At 52.5% G+C, this 24,765-nt stretch overlaps 7 protein-coding genes across 7 annotated transcripts; 2 read left to right on the top strand and 5 right to left on the bottom strand.

Annotated features, from left to right (window-relative positions):
- Nucleotides 1-40: 40 nt before the first annotated feature.
- On the top strand, nucleotides 41-3,583 carry QC764_0086010 (uncharacterized protein; the record flags this gene model as incomplete). The annotated part of the gene is made up of 3 exons (XM_062940858.1): nucleotides 41-671; nucleotides 730-1,122; nucleotides 1,182-3,583. The coding sequence occupies 3 exons, from the start codon at nucleotides 41-43 to the stop codon at nucleotides 1,616-1,618; spliced, it is 1,461 nt and encodes a 486-aa protein (XP_062799674.1). The 3' UTR covers nucleotides 1,619-3,583.
- On the bottom strand, nucleotides 1,640-3,816 carry QC764_0086020 (uncharacterized protein; the record flags this gene model as incomplete). Its single annotated transcript, XM_062940859.1, has 3 exons — nucleotides 1,640-2,356; nucleotides 2,424-3,231; nucleotides 3,293-3,816. The coding sequence occupies 3 exons, from the start codon at nucleotides 3,814-3,816 to the stop codon at nucleotides 1,640-1,642; spliced, it is 2,049 nt and encodes a 682-aa protein (XP_062799675.1).
- A 2,818-nt stretch (nucleotides 3,817-6,634) lies between these two features.
- QC764_510030 (uncharacterized protein) lies at nucleotides 6,635-8,563 on the bottom strand. The gene is made up of 2 exons (XM_062948255.1): nucleotides 7,280-8,563; nucleotides 6,635-7,200 (listed from the first exon to the last, which is right to left on the bottom strand). Exons 1-2 carry the CDS (start codon nucleotides 8,262-8,264, stop codon nucleotides 6,863-6,865), a joined length of 1,323 nt encoding a protein of 440 aa, XP_062799676.1. The 5' UTR covers nucleotides 8,265-8,563; the 3' UTR covers nucleotides 6,635-6,862.
- A 424-nt stretch (nucleotides 8,564-8,987) lies between these two features.
- On the bottom strand, nucleotides 8,988-10,477 carry QC764_510035 (uncharacterized protein). The gene is made up of 2 exons (XM_062948256.1): nucleotides 10,111-10,477; nucleotides 8,988-10,051 (listed from the first exon to the last, which is right to left on the bottom strand). The coding sequence occupies exons 1-2, from the start codon at nucleotides 10,260-10,262 to the stop codon at nucleotides 9,040-9,042; spliced, it is 1,164 nt and encodes a 387-aa protein (XP_062799677.1). The 5' UTR covers nucleotides 10,263-10,477; the 3' UTR covers nucleotides 8,988-9,039.
- A 372-nt stretch (nucleotides 10,478-10,849) lies between these two features.
- QC764_510040 (uncharacterized protein) lies at nucleotides 10,850-15,990 on the bottom strand. Its single transcript, XM_062948257.1, has 5 exons — nucleotides 15,670-15,990; nucleotides 15,286-15,599; nucleotides 12,524-15,229; nucleotides 11,661-12,430; nucleotides 10,850-11,600 (listed from the first exon to the last, which is right to left on the bottom strand). Exons 1-5 carry the CDS (start codon nucleotides 15,744-15,746, stop codon nucleotides 11,178-11,180), a joined length of 4,290 nt encoding a protein of 1,429 aa, XP_062799678.1. The 5' UTR covers nucleotides 15,747-15,990; the 3' UTR covers nucleotides 10,850-11,177.
- On the top strand, nucleotides 15,906-17,069 carry QC764_510050 (uncharacterized protein). The gene is made up of 2 exons (XM_062948258.1): nucleotides 15,906-16,440; nucleotides 16,493-17,069. The coding sequence occupies exons 1-2, from the start codon at nucleotides 16,196-16,198 to the stop codon at nucleotides 16,674-16,676; spliced, it is 429 nt and encodes a 142-aa protein (XP_062799679.1). The 5' UTR covers nucleotides 15,906-16,195; the 3' UTR covers nucleotides 16,677-17,069.
- A 495-nt stretch (nucleotides 17,070-17,564) lies between these two features.
- Nucleotides 17,565-24,760, bottom strand: CDC24 (Guanine nucleotide exchange factor for Cdc42p). The gene is made up of 5 exons (XM_062948259.1): nucleotides 24,601-24,760; nucleotides 21,579-24,541; nucleotides 20,982-21,524; nucleotides 20,687-20,929; nucleotides 17,565-20,611 (listed from the first exon to the last, which is right to left on the bottom strand). The coding sequence occupies exons 2-5, from the start codon at nucleotides 22,179-22,181 to the stop codon at nucleotides 18,893-18,895; spliced, it is 3,108 nt and encodes a 1,035-aa protein (XP_062799680.1). The 5' UTR covers nucleotides 22,182-24,541; nucleotides 24,601-24,760; the 3' UTR covers nucleotides 17,565-18,892.
- Nucleotides 24,761-24,765: the final 5 nt, after the last annotated feature.

Genomic DNA, 24,765 nt, shown 5'->3' on the forward strand with positions numbered 1-24,765 from the left:
GGAAGACGCGTTTTGAGCGCGTCGTGAGTTCCACTCTTGAATGTTTCGGAATCATGCCCAAAGAACAGAGACAATGAATATCGCTAATCTTATCAATCCCGTTGATGAAACGCCGGCCTGGGAGCCGAAATGTGAGCTGAAGTCGGAGCCGAATGCAACCCCTCCTGCGGTTACACCAGCAGTAGATCCTGCAGCACCACCACCACCACCACCACCACCACCACCACCAACAGCACCAACAGCACCCACCGTCGCCCCCACCACCGCGGAACCAGAACCAGACCCAAAGCCAGCAGAAACCGAATCAACCAACACAAAAAGAAAGACACCTCCTTCCTCCACGCAGCCAAAAGCAACCCCCAAACGCGCCAAAACACCTGGCGATCTCTCGAGAGAATGGCAGAGGCAATATTTTCAGGGTGCTCCCCTGTCCGAGTTCAAGGGGATAACATCTGGTGAGCTGTTGTTGGGAACAACGGGATATGTTGCCTCGCAAGCACCCATCCAAGGGCAGATGATGATCGAGATTATCGCTGCGGCACCTGACCAACCGCTTGGTGGTGCGGTTAGGCTGAAGGCCTTGCCGGAGGGGGTCCGGCCTGGAGAGGAAGAGATGATGGGGGAGTTGGGACAGGCGCAGGATGTATTTTTGTTTCCGCTGAGACATGTTGGTATGTTCTTTTCACTATGCCGTTGTCTTGTTTGGTAAGATGTTGACGAGGTGCACAGAGGACATCATCATCACACGCGGTAAAGCCCTACAGAGAGAAGCATGGAATATCCTGATTGTTCCATCGCAGGCGGTTGGGGCACAGCCATTAAGGTGGTCTCTTCCCGAGATTGTCTCGTTTAGTTGGACGGGCAACTTGATGGGGAGGGAGAAGGCCAACTTGAGGCTAGGTGGGAGGGCGGCGAAGACTGTTGAGGAGGCAAGTAAAGATAAGAAGGTGCTCAATGCTTTGTTGTGTGTGGATGTTCTGGAGGAGGCGCTGAATGAGGCCTTGGAGCCGTACCGGAAGAGGGTGCAGAAGGTGGACTTGATTGATGAGTTTACCAAGTCTTTGAGGGCGGATGTTCAGGCTACGTTAAGTTCTGCTCCAGAGCTAAAGGGGAAGCCCTGTGGTATGATGATTTCTTGTTGCGTCAGACGATGAGTGAGATGACTGACAGAACTACCTTAGGCAACATCCATGTTTACCCGGCCGGAATCCTTTTCAAATCCAAGTCCAGGATTCTGTACATGCCCTTCCGTAACATTGAATGCGTCACATTGACAGTAGCGTTCTGCCTGAACCAAAAACAGCTAGCAGGTCTGTCCATGGGTGTGCAAGTCAAGAAGGGACAGCGAGAGCTCGAGGCTGATGAGGCTGAGGCGAAGCGTTGGGAGCGCGAAACTGTTGGCATTTACTTCAAGAAGATTGAACTGAGGTGTGTCCGAACGCTGAAGCGATGGCTTGAGGAGGCGGGAGTTCGCAAGTTGGAGCTAGAGAAGGAGTCATACTACGACTATGCAAAGGGTTCGATCACGGGGGAATGTGTACCGTATGTCCTGCCACCCCCTACTGCTAAGCCTTCGCCTCCAGGTGGTGCGCGAGAGGTGGCCAAGGAGCAATCATGAAGATCCAGGACAGATTATCAGCTAGACTAGGACGATATCTCGCGATGGCTCAGTGCTTAGTCTGTCAAGCTCGCCAAGCCCATGAAAATATGCGCCCCCAACTAGCACATAACTTCCATCGCCTTTCCCACTGTCCCGGACGATCAACGCAGTAGCATTGCCATCCAGCACGACCACTTGATCACCAACAATAACCTTCTCGGGGGCTATCCCACAAAACCCTTCTTCAGTTATGCAAAACCGCGTCCCCGCTGTCGCCCTGTTCGATCTGTCCTTGAAGAAGCAGAATGCCCGAAACGGCTCCACACGCGGCATAATAACTGTCTCTCCTCCCTTCAGCTTATCCCTCATGGGCAACGCTCTGGAGAGGGACGAGAGTTGGCCGAGGAACGCCTCGAAGCCCTTCTTCAGACGCGGCAAGTCGTCCGTGTCGAAAGCCAGCGACCTTTTCCGAATGAACAGCTCAAAAACTATTTCCATTGGATTTACTTCTGGCAAAGTATCCCTAATCATAATGGTTGCCTTGACAGTAGCGACAATCCAGTCCATCCAGTCCTGTGAAGGGGAAACTGGAAACATTCGCTCGCTGGTTGCTTTGATCGTATCCACTACAACACCTCGTGCACAGAGTTTGGTATCGTCGAGGACACGCATACTGGCTGTTCGTGCAGGTCCTGCTTGAGCTGTGAAGACCATGCGTGCTCCTGGGTTAACTGAAGGCGATGTGTCGGCCCAGTTCTGTTGGATTGTGGTCAGCTTCAACCCAGCAAAGCACAATATGCAAGATATATATGATGTCTCTCACCGGAACCCATGTGGGCAATTCAGGATCCCGGTCCGCAGAACCAGATATCCCAGAGCAGCGAAGCAGTTCTTCAGCGTACCCTTTCTCAATCAACAAGCGGGCAAACCTCGTGAAGACCTTGATATGGGTCTCACTCGGCTCGTAGCTAACATGTCCCATATACTCTTGCCCATCTTTTGCCAACCCGATCAACGCATACACCTTATCGCGGAGATCTGTCGCCATGAAGAATTGGCCGGCCAGAACGATGAGCTCGGCCAAAGTAGCCGGGCACTTCTTCCATATCACCCTCTTCTCAAACATCAGCCAGGCCCGCTTCAGCCCTCTGTGGGGCTGACCACTGTCAGCCAATTCCTCCCCTTGACGCTGCATGTATGCGCGGTTGTCAACTTCGCTATACTCCCTGATAGCGTAGCATGCAACGATAACAGCACTTGCATCCAAACGCGCATCCCCAAAATGGAACCTGACCTTCTTGGCGGAGAGGAACTCTTGCAGAATCCAAATCCTCTGAAAGTACGGAGATGCAAAAAACCGGCGCCATGACACCCAGAAAGGGCTATCGACGGTCGGCAGTCCATATCTTTCAAGGAACTTGGTAGGGCCTGGGTCGGCAAGGCCGAGTTGTTGGAGTTGCAGTTCCAGGTCGTCTGTTTGGGGAACGACCTTAAAAGTATGGTCCTCGCCATCCTCCCCATCCTCGCCATCCTCGCCATCCTCGCCATCCTCGCCATCCTCGCCATCCTCATCATCCTCATCATCCTGACTATCCTCCCCCTCCATCTCCGCCCTCAACAACCTCTCCGCCCTGCAAACCCTCCCCACCAACTCCACCACCCTCCCCCATCCCCTTTTCTAGCAGCACAAACGCAACCACCCTCTTCGCCTGCTCATAAACCCTCCTCATCAACCCAATCTGCACCCTCTTCTCCTCGCAATCACTTTGGTCAATACACAACGCGTCAACCCACAACCTTTTCCCCGCATGCAACTTCCTCACCGCCCTCAAAGCAGCGTATAAGTTCCTCGTGACCGGGACTTGTCGCCCGTCTAGATTTATGTAGACTGGATCTGACGGGTCACCCCAGACGTAGGAGAGGGCGGAGTACCGCTGGAAGGGGTGCATTTTTCTGGGTTGAGTTGGGGTGGTGTCGGTCCAGACGATGAACTCGTTGGGTTTCCCGGGGAGGGGGGGGCTTGTGTACATGACTGAGAGGGATTTGATAGGGCGGGGGCTGGTTTCTGGGAAGAGGTTGTGGTCGGAGTTTAGGTCAGAGGGGAGGAGGTAGCAGTTGATTTCGGGGGAGGAGGGAAGGGCGGGGGCGAGGACGAGGATGCGGATTGAGGTTGGGGTTGGGAGGGGGGTGTAGGTTGCGGTGGTTGCGTCTGTCATTTTGAAGGAGCTCGTTGAAAGTAGGCGCGCTGGATGAGAAAACTCAGTAGGTAGCCTGTGATCGTTGAGGGTGATGTTGACGAGAAGGTGTATGAGTTGAGGGCGCGGATATGATGAGAATGTATTACAGCACAAGGTGTTATCCGGCTGGCTGGTGCCTGATTGTGGAACAACTGCCCCCTGTTATTGTGTCAAGGCAGTAGTTGTGTTTGGCTTTCTTTTCGGCATAGAAAGAAATGACTGGTATGCTATGGTTCCTACTAGGCATGATCCTTAACTGTAAGACTCCTTACTTGCAGCCTTGTAAACAGAGCGAATTGCAAAAAAGTAGAATAGCTCCAAACAAATCTGGCGGGTATTGCCGCTGTCCCAGTGGGTGGTGCGGCGCGGCTCCTGTCGCGTCAACCTGTCGCCGAGTTTAGCCCATCTTCGGCGCTCCTCGGCTGGTGTTTGGCTCTGCATATAGCAGAGATCATCACCACATCACAAAAGGCCGGCCCAATAACACGAACCTCACATCTACACCGTCCTTTATTTGCATTAAGATGGTCCGGTTCAAGCCTGTGTAACCACCAGCACGAACACAAGTTCAGCGCACTTGAATATTGAACTCCAGCCCGCCAACAGCATTGTAATACCATCAGGAGAAACTCCGATAGTATGACGGGTTTAAACTTTTAACTCCCTGCTTATTTCCCGTCGTCATGGGCCACTTTCCATCCGAGACGGAGGCCGTGGCAACTGGAGTCGCACACGCCACGAGTTTTGTATGGATATTGGTGTTATAGTGGTGACCTGACGCTGACATACAACTCCCTATCTTGGGTATTGCTCGCCTCATGTCTCATATCGTTTTCCTATTGCTGACACGCCAGGTCCTTGTGCTAGGTACAACGCTCTAAATCGGCTCCGGGAGAGCAAAGTTGGGGGCCAGATTTGACTGCTACTGTGGCTTTTCTCCCACTTGCGCTCCAATCCCACGCCGTGTTACACATGCCGAAATGTGATTGGCAGAGAATACCAAAATTGAAAAAACCGGTGGATTATATTTATTCTTTATGGAGACACGCTCTCCCCCTGCTAGATACGGACTTGTGTCTCGACGCTGAGTTTAAGGTGTGAGAAGGGCTGTAAAGTCAGCGTTTGGGACAGGAGTTCAATTCAGCGAATAATCTTCAGTGGCCTCAAGGTTCTTGATGAAGACCCTTCTGACTTTTGGCTGTCTAGTGAGTTTATTTATACCTAGCTCTCATCAAGTGCATAATATTTGTGTAAGTGGTGTTGGTAGTGTTGTTGGTCGGGGTCAACAGGTAGTTGGTCTTTGCAGTGTAAAATCAGACGGAGAAAATCCCTGAGGGATGTTCCTTAGATGTTTGTGAGATGTAAGGGTATCGTCCTTGCAGACACTCCTGCGACTTGATCAGACCCGAGAGATGTCTCCAAAGTTGAGTATAAAAGGGGGCCACTCTTCCCATCTCAAACCATCAGATAACCTCCAGCAGCCACAACAACAATAACAACAACAACAACAACAACAGTCAAGCTTCTGAAGCATCTTGGCTCATCTTCAACTCCTCAGCTGCGCTCCCGCCGTCCGGCCCAGAAACCTGATCCTCTCCAGGTCTCATTCCTCACCGAAACCATACATCCTCCTACATATCTCATCCTCTTCGCCGCCATGGTGTCTAGCTTCACCGTCCCTAGCGATCAACCGGACGGTGTCTACGGCGTCAGCTGCGCCGAAAACGGCACCGAGACCCACACCCTTCTCGCTCGAGCCATGAGCGAGGAAGAGTTTGCCCAACTCACCGCTCGCAACGCACACGAGGAGCTCACCAAGCCTCCATCCCGCATCGTCTGTCGCCAGTCGAACGCCACTTACTGCGGAAGCTCCCAGCAGAACCGGGACCCCGGCTCGACCGACAAAGCCGTGGGGGCTCTCAAAAATCGGTGCAAGCCGGGCGCCATCAACAGCGGCCTGAACTTCTACTCCAAGTGTGGATCAACAGTCGCCCTACATCTGCAACTACGGCAGCAATGCTTGGCTCTGCACCCGAGACGACCTCACCAGGGATTACGCCCACAATACTTCAATCTGTGGTCGGTATAAGTCGGGGTGGCGGGTGAGATGGCCACAAGGAAACACCGGGGCTCAGACCGGTTACGGGACCGTCAATGCCAAATTTTGCGGCCCGGGGGTCTAGGCCAATGTGGTACTCATCCGCTCGAAACGAAACCTCGAAGTTTTGGTCCACCTTTGTTTGTCATGAAGGATCTTTCCTTCGTTCGCTAGTTTAATTTGCTCTTGGGTTCATGGTTGTTTTCTTTGGCTCGGTTCACAGGATATAAGGACGTTTTGGTGTCATCACATTTGCCTCTACCCCTATTCAACGCCTCTGCTCGTGGCTTTGACAAGGGTTGTTCCCGCGCCCATACTCGTCCGCTAGGTAGCTTTTGCTCCGCCTATAGCAATGCCAATCTTTATATGCCTAATCTTTCTACCTGTCACGTTGGTGATTGAGTGCTATTTTCATTTCCCCCCAGCGATTCACTGGTCTGTCTCGACATTAGTTTAAATACAAGATACATTGACTGTGGTTGCCCACAGAAGGCAGGGGCTTCGCTCCTGCCCTCGTGGTCCTCCACCTATATCTCCGAGAAAGGAGGAAATACTCTAGATATAAGAATGGGCCAATAAACATCCACAGAACTCTTAGTTGCTAAGGATCCTACATTACGATCATTTAGTTACAGTAAGTAGAGTAACCTCCAGCCATGCTTTTCACCATGACTTTACGGAGCTTTCGCTCCAACAATACCAGCAAGAATTTTGATGGGCCCGTCAACCTTGGCCTCCCACAATAATCACCTGTACGACTGTTGAACACTGTGCTCACACAGTAGAATCGAGATTAAAGGTCTTGATTCAGGTGGCCTTTGTGAAATGGTATTTGAAGGATGCTTCATGAACTCGACAAGGGCCTGCACATTGGTTCTACTTGCCCATCCGACCCTACAGCAAAGTCTAGACTCTAGCCTTGACCTCTCACAAACGATTGAACCGGCATCGTCGGCAAGCCATGATCCTGCACTGCCGACACTCATAGATGAAAATCGGAAGCTCATTGTGGCACTCGTCGCACTCCTGAGGGCCTCGGCGTGACTTCCATCTCTCGTGTCGACACTCGTGGTTGATAATCTGGTTCTGCCTCTCTTGCTCGACTAGGTTGGCTCGCTGCCAGTCTGGAAGCTGGGCGGCTCCGGCGTTGCGACCCACAATAACGTTTGCCCGATCAAGGAGGCGGTTTTCCTCCCACTGAGGACAACTGCAGTTTTTCCAGGGCTCTCCGCAAACGTAGCAAAACTCCGCACCGCAGCGGCAAGCTTTGGAATATCAAAGTCGCAGTCAGTTCATGTCCCTCACGAAAGACTACAGGAATCCAATTTTGGGAGAAAAACTCACTAATGTGGTAACATCCGTGACCGAGCTCGACAAATCTCAAGCAAGACCGACATTTCTGCCATCCCTCAGCCGCCGCGAGACGGATGAGCTCTTGCGTGGCAGGGTCCTCTGGGCAATCACTGTTTGCATGAGCCGCCTTCTTGCACACGTCACAGGTTCTGGCGCTGCACCGTGGGCATGTTGCAATGTTTCCCTTGATAGCCTGCGGTGGGATAAAGGTTGAGCAGGTTGGTAGGTGACAGTAAGTTCGGTTTGGCGTCTCGAGCTCAATCTTCTTGGCCCGAAACTGTCCAACTAGCGCTGACGGGAGGAGGTGTCGGCAGCCGTCCAGAAGGAGTTGATTTCCGCAGCAGCGAGGCGGAAAAAGCGACTCGTCCAAAATTGAAGACTGAAATAGGGTCTTTATACAACCGCGGCAGTAATCGTGCCCGCACCCGTTGCTGTTGACCATGTCGAAGGAGAAGAAGGCGTTATTGCACGCAACACATTCCTTCTTCTTGTTGTTCTCTCCTGACACTTCCTGTTTTCTGCTCGAAGCCCAGGCAGATGATTCCGCATGTCCACTCGTGCCAGCACGATCCGGAGAGATCCAAAGCTGTTCCAGCCTTTCAAGCGTTTCGCCGTCGAGGGCAGGCGTTGCTGGCCGTGGAATTGTGCTGCTGTACGAATTTTTCGTTCCAGACAACTGAAATGCCATCTCCCTGTCACTGGCGGCTCGCTGCTCTTCTGCTTCCAGAGCTCGGATCACAGCGGCGTCTTGTCTCACTGCTTGCGTAATGCTCTTGCTTATGGCTTCGTCGGCTAGGAGCTGGGAAGTGCGCAGTAATTCATCGCGGTATCCTTCGATGGCGAGGGCGAAGTCGGGTTTTTCTCCCGCGTGGCCCTTGCCTTTTTGGCTGGCCGTTTCTCCAAGAGCATGAAGGTCGTCGAGTTGCATCTGCACCATGAGACGCAAGGTCTCATGGTCGAGACCAGACAGGTCCATTACGCCAAAGGTCGGTAGTGTGTTATGGTTGTTGGCAAGAACGGGGTCGCGGCGTGGGGATCTCCAAGAAGAGGATGAGGTCAACTTGTCAGGGAAGAGTTTTCACCTTTTCATTCGGCCGTGGGGAAAATTGGGCGAACAGCAAACGGAATGTCTGCATGTCTAACGAATCTTCATTGGAGAAACGGGTAGATGCTGCAGGCCTCAATGTGTTTGATGACTGATGGCTGAACCGGGGCTTAAATGGGTTTTTTGAGTTGGCCGGTGGCCGCCACGCACCACAACAAACACTGGAAAAGCTCAACAATGAAAAGTGCTAAAAGTTGAATACGAGATAGGCGCTCTTCGGTACGCCTATCTCACCTGTGTGGCTCAGGTGGCCTGTGTCGTGTTCGTGCATCTCAAGCCTTGATTGGGACTCATGATGATGAACGACACCATCTTCATGATTGGTCCACGCCAAATTCTGACTTCCAAACGGTAACTCTTGATACACACAAACCCAAGTCGCACCTTCCCGACTCAAATACAGCAACTTATCTTATATGTGTGATGGGGTGATACCCAGGTTAGGGTTCTTTATCTGGGGAGGCGTAGGAGGCGGAATAGTTGAACGGAAAGAGCATTTTGTGGGTGGTGGAGGTCGGATAATGCTTAACGGGTATAAGGCATTCAGCAGACCTCCTTTTGCGAACAACTTTTGGTGGAAACCACGCTCAATTATCCAGCACACGACTACACCCACCTATATAAACCCCCACCACACAATCCCATCTTATACAATCCTAAATGTAACCGCCGTACACCCCGACTGCGACCAAGTCGGTCTAGCAACATACAAATAAGCACCACAGTTAAAAACCACCCCAAACCCCCTCTCAGGAATCCCGCAGCTCATGATCCCATTCCCATCCACATTGCACGTCACCATCGGATCCCCCTTACTCGCAGCCTGCGCGTCCGTCTCCATATACAACACGCCAACCTGCGCGCTGGTCTGGGTGGAGTACAGCTTAATATCCGGGTTGGAAACCAACCAAGGCTGTCCGCTGGATGTAAACCCAAAGTCCGCCGCCACTGCCGCGCCAACATTGTTGATGTCGTACTGCAAATAGCCATTGACCATGGTGAGGTATCTCCCCTGACGGGGGCCGTTGTTCAGGACGAGCTTGCTCTGCTGGGTTGGCTGGATGATGTTTGTTACTGTTGTTGTGGTTTGGAGGTTGGTGCTGACGGTTGTTATGGTGGTTACGGTTGCGGGCTTGACGAGCACGGTGGTGACGACGACATTGATCACTGATTCCGAAACGGAGGGGGTGGCGCTGCTGACTGTTTCGTAAAGGGTCGAGGTGGAGGTGTCGGCCGTGGCGGTGACCGTCTCGGTGATGTCGCCTACGGCGCCGATGCAGGAGCAGGCGGAGGAGTATTCGGCTTCGTCTGAGCAGACGGAAGCCGCCGGCAATGTCGAGGTGATGGTCTCAGTCTCGGTAGTTGACGGCTCAGTCGTCGCGACGGTCTCGACTTGGCTCACAGTTGACGACGACGACTTTCTCGTGCACCCCCTGCGCTTCCGCATTTTCTTGCCAACGGGTGGGGCAGGGCTGGCAGTGACGGTGGTTGAGACGGTAACGACATTTGTAGTGGTGTACTCGGTTGCCGTCTGGACAAGACTATCATACGAGGTTAAGGTCTCCTCTAACGTTGACGTGGCGGTGGTAAACGACACGATGACATCGATGTATTCAACAGTCGTGGTAGCAGTGGCAAAGACTGTCTCGGTGGGCGTTCTGTTTAAATTGAGCTCAGCAACTGCACCAAACCCGCTAGATATAAAACATGAACCTACACAGTCGACACGACAGGCGACCCGAACTGGGTCACACAAGACGAGAACCGCACGGCCGCGTCATTGCCAGAGAGGCCAGCAACCTGGTTCAGACAGCTTGTATCCAAGCATGCCGGATTAAAGGGGCTAACGGAGACTGTTGCGACAGGCATCTTGAGTAAAGCAAAAAGAGTGTAACGATGCCTGAGCTGGAAGGGAAAATATCAACGAAAGTCGGTCCTTGAAGAGGAGTAAGAAAGACAGAGGCCAGACGACCAGCTCGTCGTTGTCTTTCCCATCCTTAAACCCAAACGATAGAAAGATCTGCCTGGACCATGTCGTGGGAAATTATTTTGGATACTCTCCGCGTATTCAATGCTGATCGGTGATGGCTCTTTGCTGGATGCCAATTCAGGCCCTTCCAGCCAACCAAAAGACTGGGGACCCCCTGGCATAAACAGCTGAGCCGCCCCGTAAAAAATCGATAGCGCATCCTAAAACGAGCATTGTCCAGCCTGCTGGTGTTGATGGTCTGTGCCGTGCAGAAGCGAAAAAGAGAAGCATTTCTCCCTGTTGCTGACTGAGCGAGCTCTCGAAGATATTGACCCCTGAGAGACAATTTGTTCAGGGGCAAGTAAACACAAATGTTACCTCCTTGCATGCTTCAAGCTATTCGGACAAAACGAGAGCGTGGTGCTGCGTAAACACAAAAAATCAGGAAACCTTGGAAGACCAAATCGAGAAAAACACAATCACAAATACACCTCAATTGTAATCCATAACATAGCTATCCACCATCCCACATACCATCCATCTCAATGCACAATATACCTACACAATCCCAAATATAATACCACCCTCCCTAACCCAACAAAGGTATCTCCTAGACAGGCCACACCAAACCAAGCCAAACAACGGGGTATTCGCTTTCCCGAGGAAGAAAAAAAGGATAAACAAATAACCACAACAAGACAACAATGCCTATATCCATCAACAATCCCAACCATTCATCCATCCCATCTATGCAGTGTCATCCATCATCAATCCCAACCCATGCCAAACTGAATCCAAATGCTAGTAAAACCAACTCAAGATGAAGAAGCCGCAGGTCTCCCCCTCCTCTTGGGGGCAGGCGTCCCGTTAACAGTGGTCATCCCCAACTTGGCAACGTCAGTCCGTCTCGTCGGCCTCCCAGCGGCCTTCTTGATGCCCGAAGCCGAAGCAGTGGCAGATTCGGCAGGCGCGGCCGCAGTGGCCTTGGTAGCAGCTCTCGAAGCAGCAGGCTTGGGCAAAGCAGTCTTCGCCCTTGAAGGGATAGCCCGCTTGGGAGCCGTGGTGCTCTCAGCAGAGACAACCTTCTTCATAGGAGTCGGCGTCTGCAGTCTGGTAGATCTAGTGCTGCGTCTTGTGGAGGCGGCAGCGACAGGCGCGGCAGCCTTAGCAGCAGCAGTCTTAGGGGCATCAACCTTAGTGGCAACAGACTTAGGAACAGCAGCCTTGGGAGCAGCAGCCTTGGGAACAGCGGCCTTGGGAACAGCGGCCTTGGGAACAGCGGCCTTGGGAACAGCGGCCTTGGGAACAGCAGCAGTTGATGTGGATGCCGTAGCGGCAACAACCTTCCTTGTCCTGGTTTTCGGAGGCTCAGGCTTGTTCTCTGCCACTGACGCAGCCTTTGATACAGTAGGAGGAAGCGGCACCTCTGTGATGGTAGGAATAGCGAGCTCATCCATATCATCATCATCCTCCATGGCCCGTGACATCATGAAGTTGGTCGTTGTGGTGGTGTTGACGACAGGAACATCGTTGACATCGTTCGCATCGGCAGCCGGTAGGACTGGGGACTCGCCCTGGTAACTAGCCAGTTCCTCAGCCCACCTGACGTTCTTGACCGTCTGATCTGGGTTGGTGCGCGGCTCCTTGGGCTCGGCCTTGGCCTCGTTGACTTTCCACGAAGAGTCCTCAGCATGCCTCGCCAGAATCACAGCAGGGTGGACAGCTTGGCCCTTGTTCTTGCGGGTGTTGACCCTCGTCATGGTAGCCAAGTCCTTCTCCTCGTTGCGCTGCCTGGCCATGTTAAGGGTGGCATCCATGGTGCTGTCATCCATGGCTCCCATTCCAGGCAGCCGCACCGGAATCAACGACAAAGCAATCGAGTTTGCCGAAGGTGCTGTGGGCCGGAGAGTTCGAGTGCTTCGGGCACGGGTAGACCTCCGGGGAGCTTCATCATCCGGTGGTGGGGGAGCAACAGGAGTGCTTCTGTCGAGGGTGTTTTCCGAGGAACCGAGGACGCGCTTGCGCCGGCGCTTGGGAGGAGGCGCCTGACTGGGACTATCCGGGGCATCTTGCGGGGCGACCATATCCTTAGCTTGGCTGTCCTTCAAATCTTCGAGCTTTCTCTTCTTAACAGGGCTGGGGCTGTTGGGGCTCTTCTCACCCAAGGGCTTCCTATACGCGGGCGTATCGGCCTCTGCATTGAGCATGGGCGAACCGGTAGAGGAGGTGATGGTGCTCATTGACCCAGACCGACGCTTGAGACGGGAGTTTTGCGCTATCGAGGCTGCTGCAGCGGCAGCGGCGGCGGCCTTTGCGTTCTTATCAGCAGTCACCCGCGTCACAAACTTCCGCAGCAATTCCGCCTCCGAGTCGTCGTGCCTCGCCTGCAATTGAATCGTATCGTTCTCTGGTCGAGGGGGCGGCACCGAGGTGAAATCGTCATCCACTGCCATGGTAAGCTCATCGCATGCTTCATCAACTACCTCTTGTTCGACTACTTCATCTTCATCCAGGTCGTCCGACTCAGCCTCGAGTTCATCAGCAAGTGTTGTCACAGAAGGTTGCACAAGCTCAGTTGGCGAGGATTGACGGCCATAAATTGGCGTAAAACCTGAGGCCCTAGATGCGTCGACATTGTCTTCAGTCCTTTGTTCAGGTGTTGAGACCTTCCCTGTCTCCTCGCTTTGTGCGATGGGCGTGGCTTGAGGGGGTGTGCCAGGCGCCAAGACTTTGGCCTGGGATACAATAGCCTCGTCTTCGGCTACCTGGGGAGACAAGGGAGCATCGCATTCAGGAGTGGGAGAGCTTGTCTTCTCAACCTCAACGGGTTCCTTCTCGTCTACGGTATCTTCAGCGACAAGGTCGACAACCGTGTCTGCATCGCTCTCAAATGAGAGGGCCACAGGAAGAGGGGCGGTCTCTGGCAAAGATACCTCTTCATCCTTCGCATTGGCCTTGGTCTCTGGTTGAGAGGGACTGGCAACAGGCGAATTGGTAGGCTGCTGTTGTGGCGAGGCAATTGGGGGCGAGGTAGTCGTGGTGGTGACGAGATGTTCAGTAGAGATGTCGACACTGCAAATGCTGAGGTCGGAGAGCTCGCATGTATCATCCATCGAGGCAAAGCTATCCTCATGGGCGCCTGGTGTGGAAGGTGAACCATCCAACTGGTTGAAACGGGGAACCTCGTCTTTTCTGGCGCTGCGCTTGATACTTCGCTTGATGCTCAACTGGAGAACAGCATCAAGATCGTGGTTCTGGAGAGGCGTTGAGGGACTACCAGGGGCCACCCTGGTGCTGCGAGGGGTTGAGGGAGCGGCAGGCATGTCGTTCTTCTCAATGGAAGATTCCTCAGTAGCCTTGAGAACAACGCGTGGCTCGATGAAAGAGATGGCCTCATGTTCTTCGATGACCATGGATGTGTCTTGGACCTCGACAGCAGAAACGACCTTGACGGGGGATTTTCTGGGAGATTTCCTCGGAGACTCAATGATAGTGGACTCCTCGTAAATGGTTGACAGACCTTCGGGTTCGTAAGGGGTGAAAGAAATGTCGCCTTCGGCAGCCTGGTGTTCATAAACCGGTGACTCCTCGATCTCTGCGACCTGCTCTTCCTTGACAAGCGCGGACACCTCTTCCACCTCCGTGGGTTGCTCCTCAGGGGCTGGCGACTTTTCAACCTCGGCTGGCTGGTGTTCCTCGACCGGTGACTCTTCGATAGAGGCCGGGAGCGGGGTAGAATCCTCGAGAACTGATGGCTCGTCCCCTGCATCTGTCGCACATGGAGCAGGGCTAGCTGCTGCCTGTTCTGGCTGTTGCTGCGGGCTGGCATCCTTGGCTGGTGCGCTTTCTGTCATGCCTGAGATGTCAGTCATAAGAGGACTGAAGAAACCATCCAGAGGTGCAGATGGTTGAGGAGTTTCATCAAGTTTATCGACACCAAAGGCGAATCGCCTGGGGGTCGAGGCAACAGCCTTGGATGGTTGACCAAAAATGTCCGAGTTGGTCTTGGCATCAATCTCGATAACATCCTCCTTCGAAGACAGAAACCCTCCGCCTAGCGTACTGCGGCGGCCCTTACCACTATCCATTCCTTCGGCAATCAAGGCGTCAAGGTTGTTGAAGCTATGTCGTCGATTTGGACTATTGCGCACAGCGTCCAGACGAGAGATGCCAAGAGATTTGCGTTCAGTTCTACGAGCAGCTGCAAGAGAAATGCGTCGACGAGCTTCGTGTTGAGGTTCCGCAACGCTATCTGATATCGGTTGGTCAAAGATGAGGGGAACAGGACTGTCGGTATGTTGCAGCTGTGAAGCAATGGCTCTTGGGGTCGTTGTTGCTGGTGGCAGCATTGCTCCAGGGGTCGAGGTAGCAGGTGAGGGTTTCGAGGGAGATTTCTCTGGCGGGCTCATCTTGGGCGATTCCAACACCACCTTTGTTGGAGTTGCGTGGATTCTGAAGGCCCTGAGCGGTGAGTCGGACACCTTGATGGGCGACAACATCGTAATTGCGGGCACCTTCTTGACAGGCGACAGGGCAGACACCGATTTCTTGGTGGGGGAGAGCCTAGGCATCAGCAATTTCCTTGGTGATTCGTCTCCGTCTGGAAGGAGAGTAAAGCGTCTACTGAGTCTGCGCGTTGATCTGTTCAGTGAAGCCTTGTCGTCGATCTGGATCGTTGGCTCGGCGGCCTGAGGAGCAGATGGTATCTCGAAGTCGGTAGTCCGGTCCATGTTTGGTGGAATTGGCCAACGGGAGTTATGTCGCTTTCTTGGTACCCAGCTCAGTCGGTTATCCGGGAATGTCGCGTCCTTGGTGGTGAAGCTCGTCTCCAAATTCTTGGCTTCCTCGTTAACTTTGTTCACGAACGCTGTCGACAATGTTAGTCCCTCCCCTCAAGCACAACACGATGCAAGATGAGCGTACCTCTCGCCTCGCCCAAGTCCACACTTCCAATAAGGCGTGCGTTCCTTGGCCGGTTGGTCCATTTCGCATCACCGTAGACCGGAACATGAGCACTCCCCCTCACGCGCTTTCGCGGGTTCTGGCCCCGCGCATCCTCAAGCTCGGCCATGTCGCGTAGATAGGCATCGCGCGCAGGATTTGACCCACTCGAACCGGGGACGCGTTTCCAAATCTTTCGCTGTCTATGGCCTGCCGCGGGGTCGACCGCAACGCGCTGCCATGGTTTTGGGGCTGGAATCCTTGGTGGGAGGAAGGCATTGGCTGTGACTCGGGGTCTGGAACGTAAACACACTGTCAGCTGGAATGTCCTCCAAAACTCCAAAGGGGAAAAGTCGAAAGACATACTGCTCTGTAAAATGCAAGACATCATCAGTTTGCGCCGCGGCGGCGGCCCGTTCCAAGCCACCTGCGAAACCGAGCATCTTGAACCCAAAGTCGCTGTGGTGGATCTCGTGAAAAACTGAAGATTATTCTTTCGGCGTGCAAATGCAAAGTTAAAACAGGACGAAAAGTAATGATTCAATGCCTGCTACTGCTGCTTCATGTCGTAAATAAGTGTCGCTCGAGCACCAATGACGCGTTGTCGTGAAAGCTGCAGAAAAGAAACCGCGAAGCTCGCCAGCGCGTGTCGGTTGATCCCCCGGTGCCCAATGAATTTCAAAGTGGACATGGGTTTAGACTTTGAAGGAAACGGGCATTTGTTTACATCTTGAATTTCCAGCGAATCATCGAGCACCGCTCTCTTGGAAGACTTCCCGGATGGTCCTAGCGCTCCAAGTGCTCAACACCCCACGCTCCACACCGTCTTCCATCCTTGCACATTTCGGTCTTATCAGCACGTGAGCTCCTAATCTCTCTGTATCGTTCAATAATGGTGGGTCCTAATCGGCGCAACATTTCGAGGAACCTTGAAGCCGACGACAGCCCACCTCATTTGCGATGCAATTGCTGTTGCCATAACACGCCATTTCATCCCGCCCTTCTAATCTTGAGCGACAGCAATCATAACCATGTCCAAGAACCCAATCCGTCTTCCCCCCCTCCCGAGGCTTCGGGTCCGCAACCCAAACAAGCGCGAGCAAAACCCCTGCCTCACCATCATGTCCTCTGTCCTCGGTAGGTCTGCTCTGTTTTCCGACAAGGTCCACAGGAGCTAACTCAGAAACAGCGTGCTGGGCTTCCGCTGGCCACACTGGCAGAGCATGCAACACAGTCGAAGACGCCCTCCGCGCCTGCATGGACGCTCCCAAGCCCCCTCCAAAGCCAAGCAACACCATCAACTACCATCTCCAGAGACTGTCCTCGAAGCTTATCAAGCAAGCGTCCAAGAACAAATAAACGGGTTGTTATGAAAAAGGAAGGAACAGGGAGAAGGAGATGAGGATGAACTAGACGGGATTGATTGCCACCTTCTTGAACAACACGCCGTGGGACAACGGTGAAGCTCTGGGTGTTGACAGCCGTACGAGGGGTTTCTGGTGAAAGGGAAAGCCTGTGTTGCGCCGGAAAATGGACGGCCATCTTGACGTGGAGGAAGCGCATGACGGAAGCCACGACTTACGGAGCTGGGCAGCGGAGCAGGGGAACGTTGGTATAAACAAAACGGGCCGAGCAAATTGCATCGGGGAGGGGCGTTAGTGCTTTTTTGGCTGTAACAGGCTTTGACAAATACCCGCCGTCATGAAGATGATGGGTTTGTATATAAAATGTACAATATGAAAAATATACGTAAATACCCAACACCACCACGGACAGACTTGTTGAGACGGCCAGTTAGCCTTGGTCCAGCACTTGACCATCCGACAGCTCTAGTAGCATCTATCCAAAGCTCACTCTCCACCAGAAAAGTGCGAATAACATTCTGAGGGCTGCCGGAGAAATCTCAAATCCCAAAGCCAAAGAGCTATGCCATGACTATCTGCGTCGTCTTCAAAATGACAAGTTGAACAACCTGAATAAGAGAGCCATCAGAGTAAAACGAATGTCGAACCCTGGGAAAAAGGAGGCAAATACTTACCGACCAAAGTCAGTGTTGTAAGAAATGAAAAACACACGTATCCTACCGAACCAATTTCGCTTCCACAAAAACCATGATTTACCTTACTCTCATCCTAAAACATTCCCCATCAAAGACTCATAACCCCCAACTCACAGGGAATACTAAGTTGCCATTCCAAGTAAAACCAGGTGCAGACTTCACGCTGTTAAATCACAAGCATATGTAACACCTAGATAACACAACCCAAATCAAAACCTTTATCATCTGTATATATCAAGACTGACAACATTGTATATCTAGGTAGGTACCCCCTCGATCAAACCAACGTCTTCCAAAATTCTAATAGGTACCCATCTCCAAAAGAACAACACTAGAAACCACCACAGAAATATTTTCCCCCCAGAATCAAGGTAAAAATGAGTGTCAATACCCCCCCGCCCCCCACCAAACACGTTTCCGCAAAGGAGTGTCACCCATCCACTCATACATCATCATCCTCACATCATCCATGATCACGTAAGAAGCGTCTTCAGCCCCCAACAACACACCACAGCAAAACCAACGCTGCAAAAACAACAAAAAATAACTGGGTATTCATGGTACGAACAAAGTACGAACGCAAGATATAAAAAAAAAGACCAAAAGAAAAGAGTCTAGCGACATTCAACAATGACAACAACAACATCATCATCAGCACCCCTCCCGGCACCCTCCACTGTTCCTCCCCCCTTAATATTACCTCACCATCATTTATAACTTCTCAACTACCACAACAAATAACCATAGCCACCGCGCCAACCATACCTCCCTAACCCCACAAATAAAGATAAAGAAAACGAAAAGAAAAAAAAATGAACGTCTGTTTTGGATCTCCAAGAAAATAAAAACAAGGAGAAACCCCCTCAGCTAAACCAAGCCCCCCTCCTAAAAAGCCTCGAACACGCTCCACCTCAGCAAAGGTCTCCTCTGGAAAAAGAATGACACAGTATGGAATGTGGTTTGTGTCTATAATATGGTGTTATGGTGTCCATCTTCGTTGGTGTTGTCAAGGTAAGCTGTGCCATGGTTTTGGCTGTGGTGCTGTGGTGGAATGATGATCCTGTCGGCCGTCAAGCAGCAGTGTCGTGGTGTTGTGATGTGGTGTGTTGGCGTTGCTGGTGATGTGGTATGCTGTCGACGCTGAAGTGTTCATCCTCCTCCCCTTCTTGCTGTAACCACGCCCCTCTCCTCTTCTCCGTCTCCAACCCCATTCAAAAAAGCAACCAGACATAAAAAAACATTCAACCGATCGCTCCTCTATGAGTTTGATGATGAAAATCCCGCGCAAAGATTGGAATAAACCGAAGAAAACAAAAAAAGGCTGATGATAGAAAGGAGGGTATGAGATAACGCGATGTGTGTGCTTTGAGAACGGGACAAAGGAAAGAGCTCTAGGAAGGCACTGTGTATGGGTGTCGTCCCAGGGCGAGATGTATGGTGTGGTAAGCTGCGTGAGATAGTGGTTAAGAGCGAATCGCTCCATCCTTCTGCGTGTCAGGCAAAGGAGAAGAGAATAGTTTGACTGGTGGTTTACATCTCACCGACACAGAAAAGTTCAATCTCATCCATGCCTTGAGAACCGCGCATGCCCTCTTGCCACTCGGAAATGGCGATTTGGATGTCCTCATCGCTTTCAATGGTCACAAAGTCGCCATCTTCATCCCGATATCGCAACCTCAGCTCTCCCTTAGAGATGCTGCTGTTGGTGAACTTGCTGAGCCGGTGATCGATGCGGTCAATCAGGTTCACGTAGTTGAGCTTGTCAAAGTGAACGATAAGAGTGAAGTAATTGCCGGTATCGTAGTTGACCCTTACCCGGAGTTGACTGGAAAAGGCAGTGTCTGGCGTGGGAGGAACCATGGATTGGCTGGAGGTGATCGGCGCCGTTACCAGACCAGGGGCAACGGGCCTTGAAGGGTCCACGGGAGCCAACGGTGCCAGTCCAGGAGGCGGAGGGCCAGCCGGTGGTGGGATGTTGGCACCACTGCCGGGTGTACCTTGACGGGGATAAACAGGTTGTGTTGGGAACTGCGCCATGCCGCCATACTGTCGTTGACGTTGCGCACCTGGGGAGCTGGTGTTTGTGCGCAATGGCAGATCGTTTGCGGGGCTGCCCGTGTTGCTCCTTGGGATATTGGAGTCATGCCGTACATGGATGGGGTGAGGTGGATGTCCCTGGTTCAAATGAGCAGGGATTCCTGGGACTGCTGGAACGGACTGGCCAGTTCGGGCGGCTTGCCCATTGATGTCAGGCGTACTATAGCTACGGCTGCGCTGCTGCTGCAACTGGGCCGCGTGCGCCGAGTCACGTTCGCGAGGCATTACTGGCATGGATGGACCTCGGGGGTTCCGTCCATTTGCGGTAACCATGCCATACGCATTGTTTGGAGTAGACCCATCTCTTGATGGGGCTCGGGGTGCGGCAGGGGCTGTATAGCGATTGCTATCCTCGGGTGCCCATCCAGGTTGCGGTGTGCCCGTTTTCGGAAATGGATAACCTGTCTGGGAAAAGATACCACTCGTGGTACTCGTCCTGCTGGACGCTGGAGACTCGGCTACTGGCGAAAAGTAGGACTCGGCACCACGAAGTGGCGAGGCCTGGTTGGTCTGGATGTTCAGTGGGGTGGGAGGCTGAAGAAGGGGGAAGCTCGACGGCGGTGCTCGAGCGATGCCTGCCAGGGATTGCGAGCTGTCGTTGGTGGCTGAGCGTGTCCGCAAGCTGGTGCTCGAAGCATTGCGCGGCATTGTTCCAGGTAACGCCATGGGCGGGTTGTACGCAGCCGGCGTGGCAGTCCCCGACGGTGCGATCAAAGTGGACGAATCGTCATCATCATCATCGTCCTTCTCGGCGTATGGGTTTTCCAGTCCACTACTCTGGGAAGCCATCCACGTGAAGTTTGTTGCCGGTCTCTCCGGGCTTTGTTGCACCTGGCCTGTCTTCTCCTTCCGTTGCTGTTCCAGTCCAGTCGCCCACTTCTTCATCATTTCCTCATTCTGGAACTTGATGATAAAGTTCTCCACGCCGGGATCACCCTTCCACCAAATTTGGACAGTGTATGAACCAGTCTTCGACAGTGCTACCACATCGGTCACATTCGTCATAAAAATCCGACCCTTAAGCTGGAGCTTATTGTTTTTGTTGCGAACCTTCGGTCCAGTCGACTTGGTCTTGTCCTTCTTATCCTTATTCTTGCCTGGGAGCAACTCTTTGCAGCAAAGCAAGATGTTCTCAAAGAGATAGATCTCATACTGCGTGGGTAACCCATCAGCATCATATATCTTGTTGTCAAAGACCCCCCTGATGAAAAGGTAATTTGCACTTACGTCCTTCTCTTGATCACTCTTGCCCGGGATAACGGTGTAAACACCGTGCAATATGAGTTTCCCAAATTGGCTGACTTGGTGGTTTTTCCAGTCGTCAACCCTGCCCATCAATTCTTCCAGTGCTTCGTCGAGCTCTGCGCGATCGACTGCTTCGTTGGCCTTTTGTAGCACGCGGCTGGCTGCTTCAATACCTGCCGAAAGGTCTGCTCTGACTGTTTCATCGTCACACTTCTTGAGCAGTTCCTATCTCCAAGTCAGTACACGGCACACCAGTAACATGGGAAAATACACTTACGTTCAGAAGAAGTGGATATTTGACCAGTCTTTGCATCGGCTTCAGCAAGAACCCGTCAAGCGTGTTCAAGTCGCAGGCTACAGCGTGTGCTGCCGTCTGGATCTTGTCAAACACCTGGCTTGCTAGTTTGCCAGCCTTTTTCTGGTTTGCAATGAAGGGCTGGTAGCAGTTGTTGAATACCTCCTCGTAGGCTACAAATGGGCTTCCCCATTCTTGCCTGGCAGCCGGCATTGAGTTTGTCGTTTCTACCCTGATTAAGAATTTGCGCTGGCAGTCCAAGATGGCATTGATGTTAAGGAAAATGTTGTGCACAACATCTCCTGGAATAATGCCCCTCTCTTCTAGTGTCTTCTTCAAATCCTGTAGGTTCTCGAGATCCTGGACGTACTTCCGTTCCGTGTCTACCATCTCGCGCACAACGTAGTCTCGGTGGCTCATTTGAGAGCCTGGTTGCATCATATCGTCTTCGGGATAGGGCTGAACTTCGAGCATAAGACCCTTGACCTCGAGAAGATCAAGAACATAATTGATTACAGAGGTAACCTGAATCATTGTTAGCAAAACACCCAACTAGATCGGTGGAAGGAATAAACACACCTTGACGAAACCCGTCGTGTCCTGTCCTGTCAAATCCGTAATGATGAAAGAATCAGCTGCGGGAACATTGAGCTTGGATTTGCAAGCCTCGACAAATCTCAGGATCGCAATCTTTGCCAGCTTGGACTTGTTGGCTCCAGGGGGTTCATCGACCTGGAGTGGCACTTCGGGTTGGAGAGCATTGTAGATAGCTAGCAGTGGAAACCCTGATCGCAGCAGCTCCCAGAGCGATTCCACTGGTCCCTCCATGGATTCGGCGGCCATTTCATTGAGTTGCTCTAGATACCCCTCAAAGCCGGGAACCTTGGCCAGCCGCTGCTTTAAAGAAACGCATATCTGGTATAGAGAGCGCGACGCATCGGCCTTTTGGTTGATGATGTTATTGGTGGCCACGACATTACCAGTGGATGATGCGGCGAAGGTTGTGGCGTTGTTCAGCGAGTTGAGAGACGTCGAGGAATTGGTAACTGGAAAAGTGGACGAGCCAGAAAGCTGGCTCACGCGTGGTGGCGCGCCAGGTACAGTCATGCTGGTTAATCTATCGACAACATCCATTGTTGCGGCAGGGCCGGTGTTCATGCGGAGTAGGGGAGCATGGGCCATAACCAGCTCTCCATCCGCAGACCGCCGTGTGGATTTGCCTGTAGAGGCAGTAACCGGAGTCGGCGTCGACGTTGGGCCTCTACAGATCTCGATCGGTCGCTCGGTCGGGGGAAGGGATTGAATTCGGGATACAACGGCGACGCAGCTAGGTGCTCGCTGTGTAGGGCGATGAATGTCAGGTCGGTCGGCTCGCGGAATGTTGCAACCTAGCGAGAGCTGAAGTCTACTTTTTTCGAGGATCTCGAGTCGCACCGGGTATTGTCGACGCTAGGTTGTGGGCTCCCGCCTTGTTTGCCTTGTCCCGCAGCGCTTGCTTCCTCGCCGCCACTTTGTATCGCTTGTCGCCGGAATGGCAGGTGCTGGCCGCGGTGCTCTCTACCGGTTGCTAGTGCAAAGTGCCCAATCCGTGATGCTGCGAGCCTCGACGTCGCAGTCTATCAATGTCGTCTTCGTCGTCGTCGTCGTCGTAGTCAAGAGCGTTGCAACACCGTGTCTTATGTTCCAGTCGTCTTGTCGGGCGTGGCCGATCCCAGTTCCTGCGTGGTGCTGCTCTCTCCCGTGGCTGGGGTGGCCTTGGCTCGTCGGCTCCCTTTCTAGCAGACAGCGTGTGGCTGAGTGGTGGTGGTGTGTCGGTGTGCGGTCGGTGCGTGCGAGGTGTTGAGCCGGCTCGCGATGTCGCAAAAAGTGCGAGGATAACGTTGACGAGAGTGCTACTCGATCTCGCGCACGTAGCGGGTAGCAGGTGCGGTGTTGAGATGTGGTTTGAAACGAAAGGTCGTGGCAAGGACCGCTCTCGGAGATGGTTGGTTGGCGTGCGAAAAGGATGAGCCAGCCCGGGGTTGGGGCGTTGTCTCTTCAGCGTGTGGGTTCCAGTTCGCTGTGGTCTGTGGTGGTGGTGAGTGCTGAGTGGTGCCCGTGGGAGAAAATGGGGGCCAAGAAATGTGCGGGCGGGGCGGGGACAACGGCCGGGTGTGATCAACGGCTGGCGGCCAGTGTCCCTAACTTTAGGTACTTGACCGCTGACGAGATTCCGCTTAGGAAACGTCATTTTGGCCTCTATTACTGCTGGGAACGAATGTAATGCATTTTTGATTGTCTATGTGACTGTCGCTGCTGCTGTGATGGGCCACCCTTGGCTATAGAATCGAAACATGAATGTTGATATCTCCTTCTCAGCCTTGTTAGTCGTCAATGTCCCTCGCGGTAACCGTAACGTGCTCTCTGCAGGAGAGTGACATTCTCCCCCGTCTCCCTCTGTGTGTGCCTGGTCGATCGGCCAATAGGTCCAGTACAAAGTGCGGTTTACCTGACAATTCCATGTCGTGCCGTTCCGCATGACTGTTTTTGGAATCAAGTGTCCTGTGTCGAGTGTGTTTGGGAATAACACATCCCTCGAGCTTTGCCGAAGCGTGTTTCGAGCCTCCATCGTCCAAGTACTTGTCTACCCGATCTTTTTCCTGTTCCAGAGAGAAGATAACAGCTCTTGGAGAATCAGGATATGGATGTCTCTTAGAGCCAATGCTTACTATAAACAATAAGGCCGCGAGTAAGTGAATGCAGGTGAGTTATTGCGTTCATGTACATTCAAATCAGAAGGGGTCCAACTTGCTCCACCTCCCATCTTGGTACGTGCTCCATACTGGGGCTAGTGCCTTGCCCAACCAATTTCCAACATTTTAAAGCCCCCGGAAGACGGCAGCGTTTTCCTTATGGCTTCCATTTCTGAGATGGTTGCTCTTCTAGAATATCTCCCTCGTTGTCGTCTTTGCCGTTTCCAACCGGCGATGCATGAGGCGGAGGGGTCATGCCCCTCCATCAGGCATCAGGCATGATTTGGGGTGGGTCCAAAATGTTTCAGGCGTTTCCCCAATCTTCGGCGCTAATCCATATTTGACTTCCGAGTGGACCACTCCCTAAAAGCTTAAGCCAACTCTTGACAACCCCAACCCTTCTAAAGCACGACAACTTCAACAGCAATGGTCCCGTCACCACGTTGCTGCCAAAGAGCCTGCAACAAACTCGGAAATCCCGCCGTCAAAGATCTTTGTCATTCCATCAGGCCACTGCAAGAACAATCAACAATGAAATCCTCTGAGTCTTCTCGGGCCCTGATGCACCCCGAAATTCCATTTTGAGACCCGATAGTGTGGTTGCGGAATTTTGGAAGAGAACAAGATCTTTTCCATGATCACCTATGACGAGTCTGTGCTCGTCCCTCCTTTAAAGCGTTGAGTTGTCCTAAAATCGAAGCCACTAGGCTTTACTTGGTGTTGTTTAGGAAACAAAAGAACCTGGGGCTCTCAATGTGGTACCTGTATGGTTGTATATTTGAACGGCTTCAGCCACTCAATCATATAAGGCTTCATTATTAGAACAATCATCACCACATACACCATAGTAACTACAAATGCCCACATACCAGCTTAGAGTTCAGCCTCGTCGACGGTGGCATCTAATGGAATCCAACTCAGTGATTAGAATAAAGCGGGAAAATAAATGCACAATCTCATCAAGAAGCCGCCGAGTGTAAGGAAAGGTTTTACAGCAAGTAGACACTACCTACTCAAAACCGACTTTTGGTGAT

This window comes from Podospora pseudoanserina, chromosome 5, assembly GCF_035222485.1.
Source record: "Podospora pseudoanserina strain CBS 124.78 chromosome 5, whole genome shotgun sequence".
In the NCBI taxonomy this organism is placed as follows: Eukaryota; Fungi; Ascomycota; class Sordariomycetes; order Sordariales; family Podosporaceae; genus Podospora; species Podospora pseudoanserina.

Excerpts from the sequence above, each read along its gene's own strand:
- QC764_510050 (XM_062948258.1), top strand. The coding sequence starts at position 16,196 with ATGGTGGGTCCTAATCGGCGCAACATTTCGAGGAACCTTGAAGCCGAC. Across the intron at positions 16,441-16,492 it reads CATCATGTCCTCTGTCCTCG|CGTGCTGGGCTTCCGCTGGC; the intron begins GTAGGTCTGCTC and ends ACTCAGAAACAG.
- CDC24 (XM_062948259.1), bottom strand. The coding sequence starts at position 22,181 with ATGGCCCATGCTCCCCTACTCCGCATGAACACCGGCCCTGCCGCAACA. Across the intron at positions 21,525-21,578 it reads ACACGACGGGTTTCGTCAAG|GTTACCTCTGTAATCAATTA; the intron begins GTGTGTTTATTC and ends ACAATGATTCAG. Across the intron at positions 20,930-20,981 it reads AATATCCACTTCTTCTGAAC|GAACTGCTCAAGAAGTGTGA; the intron begins GTAAGTGTATTT and ends ACTTGGAGATAG.
- QC764_510035 (XM_062948256.1), bottom strand. The coding sequence starts at position 10,262 with ATGCCTGTCGCAACAGTCTCCGTTAGCCCCTTTAATCCGGCATGCTTG. Across the intron at positions 10,052-10,110 it reads TCGCCTGTCGTGTCGACTGT|AACGCCCACCGAGACAGTCT; the intron begins GTAGGTTCATGT and ends CAATTTAAACAG.
- QC764_510040 (XM_062948257.1), bottom strand. The coding sequence starts at position 15,746 with ATGCTCGGTTTCGCAGGTGGCTTGGAACGGGCCGCCGCCGCGGCGCAA. Across the intron at positions 15,230-15,285 it reads GGACTTGGGCGAGGCGAGAG|CGTTCGTGAACAAAGTTAAC; the intron begins GTACGCTCATCT and ends CATTGTCGACAG. Across the intron at positions 11,601-11,660 it reads CAACTGCTGCTGTTCCCAAG|GCTGCTGCTCCCAAGGCTGC; the intron begins GCCGCTGTTCCC and ends GCTGTTCCCAAG.
- QC764_510030 (XM_062948255.1), bottom strand. The coding sequence starts at position 8,264 with ATGGACCTGTCTGGTCTCGACCATGAGACCTTGCGTCTCATGGTGCAG. Across the intron at positions 7,201-7,279 it reads TCACGGATGTTACCACATTA|CTTGCCGCTGCGGTGCGGAG; the intron begins GTGAGTTTTTCT and ends GATATTCCAAAG.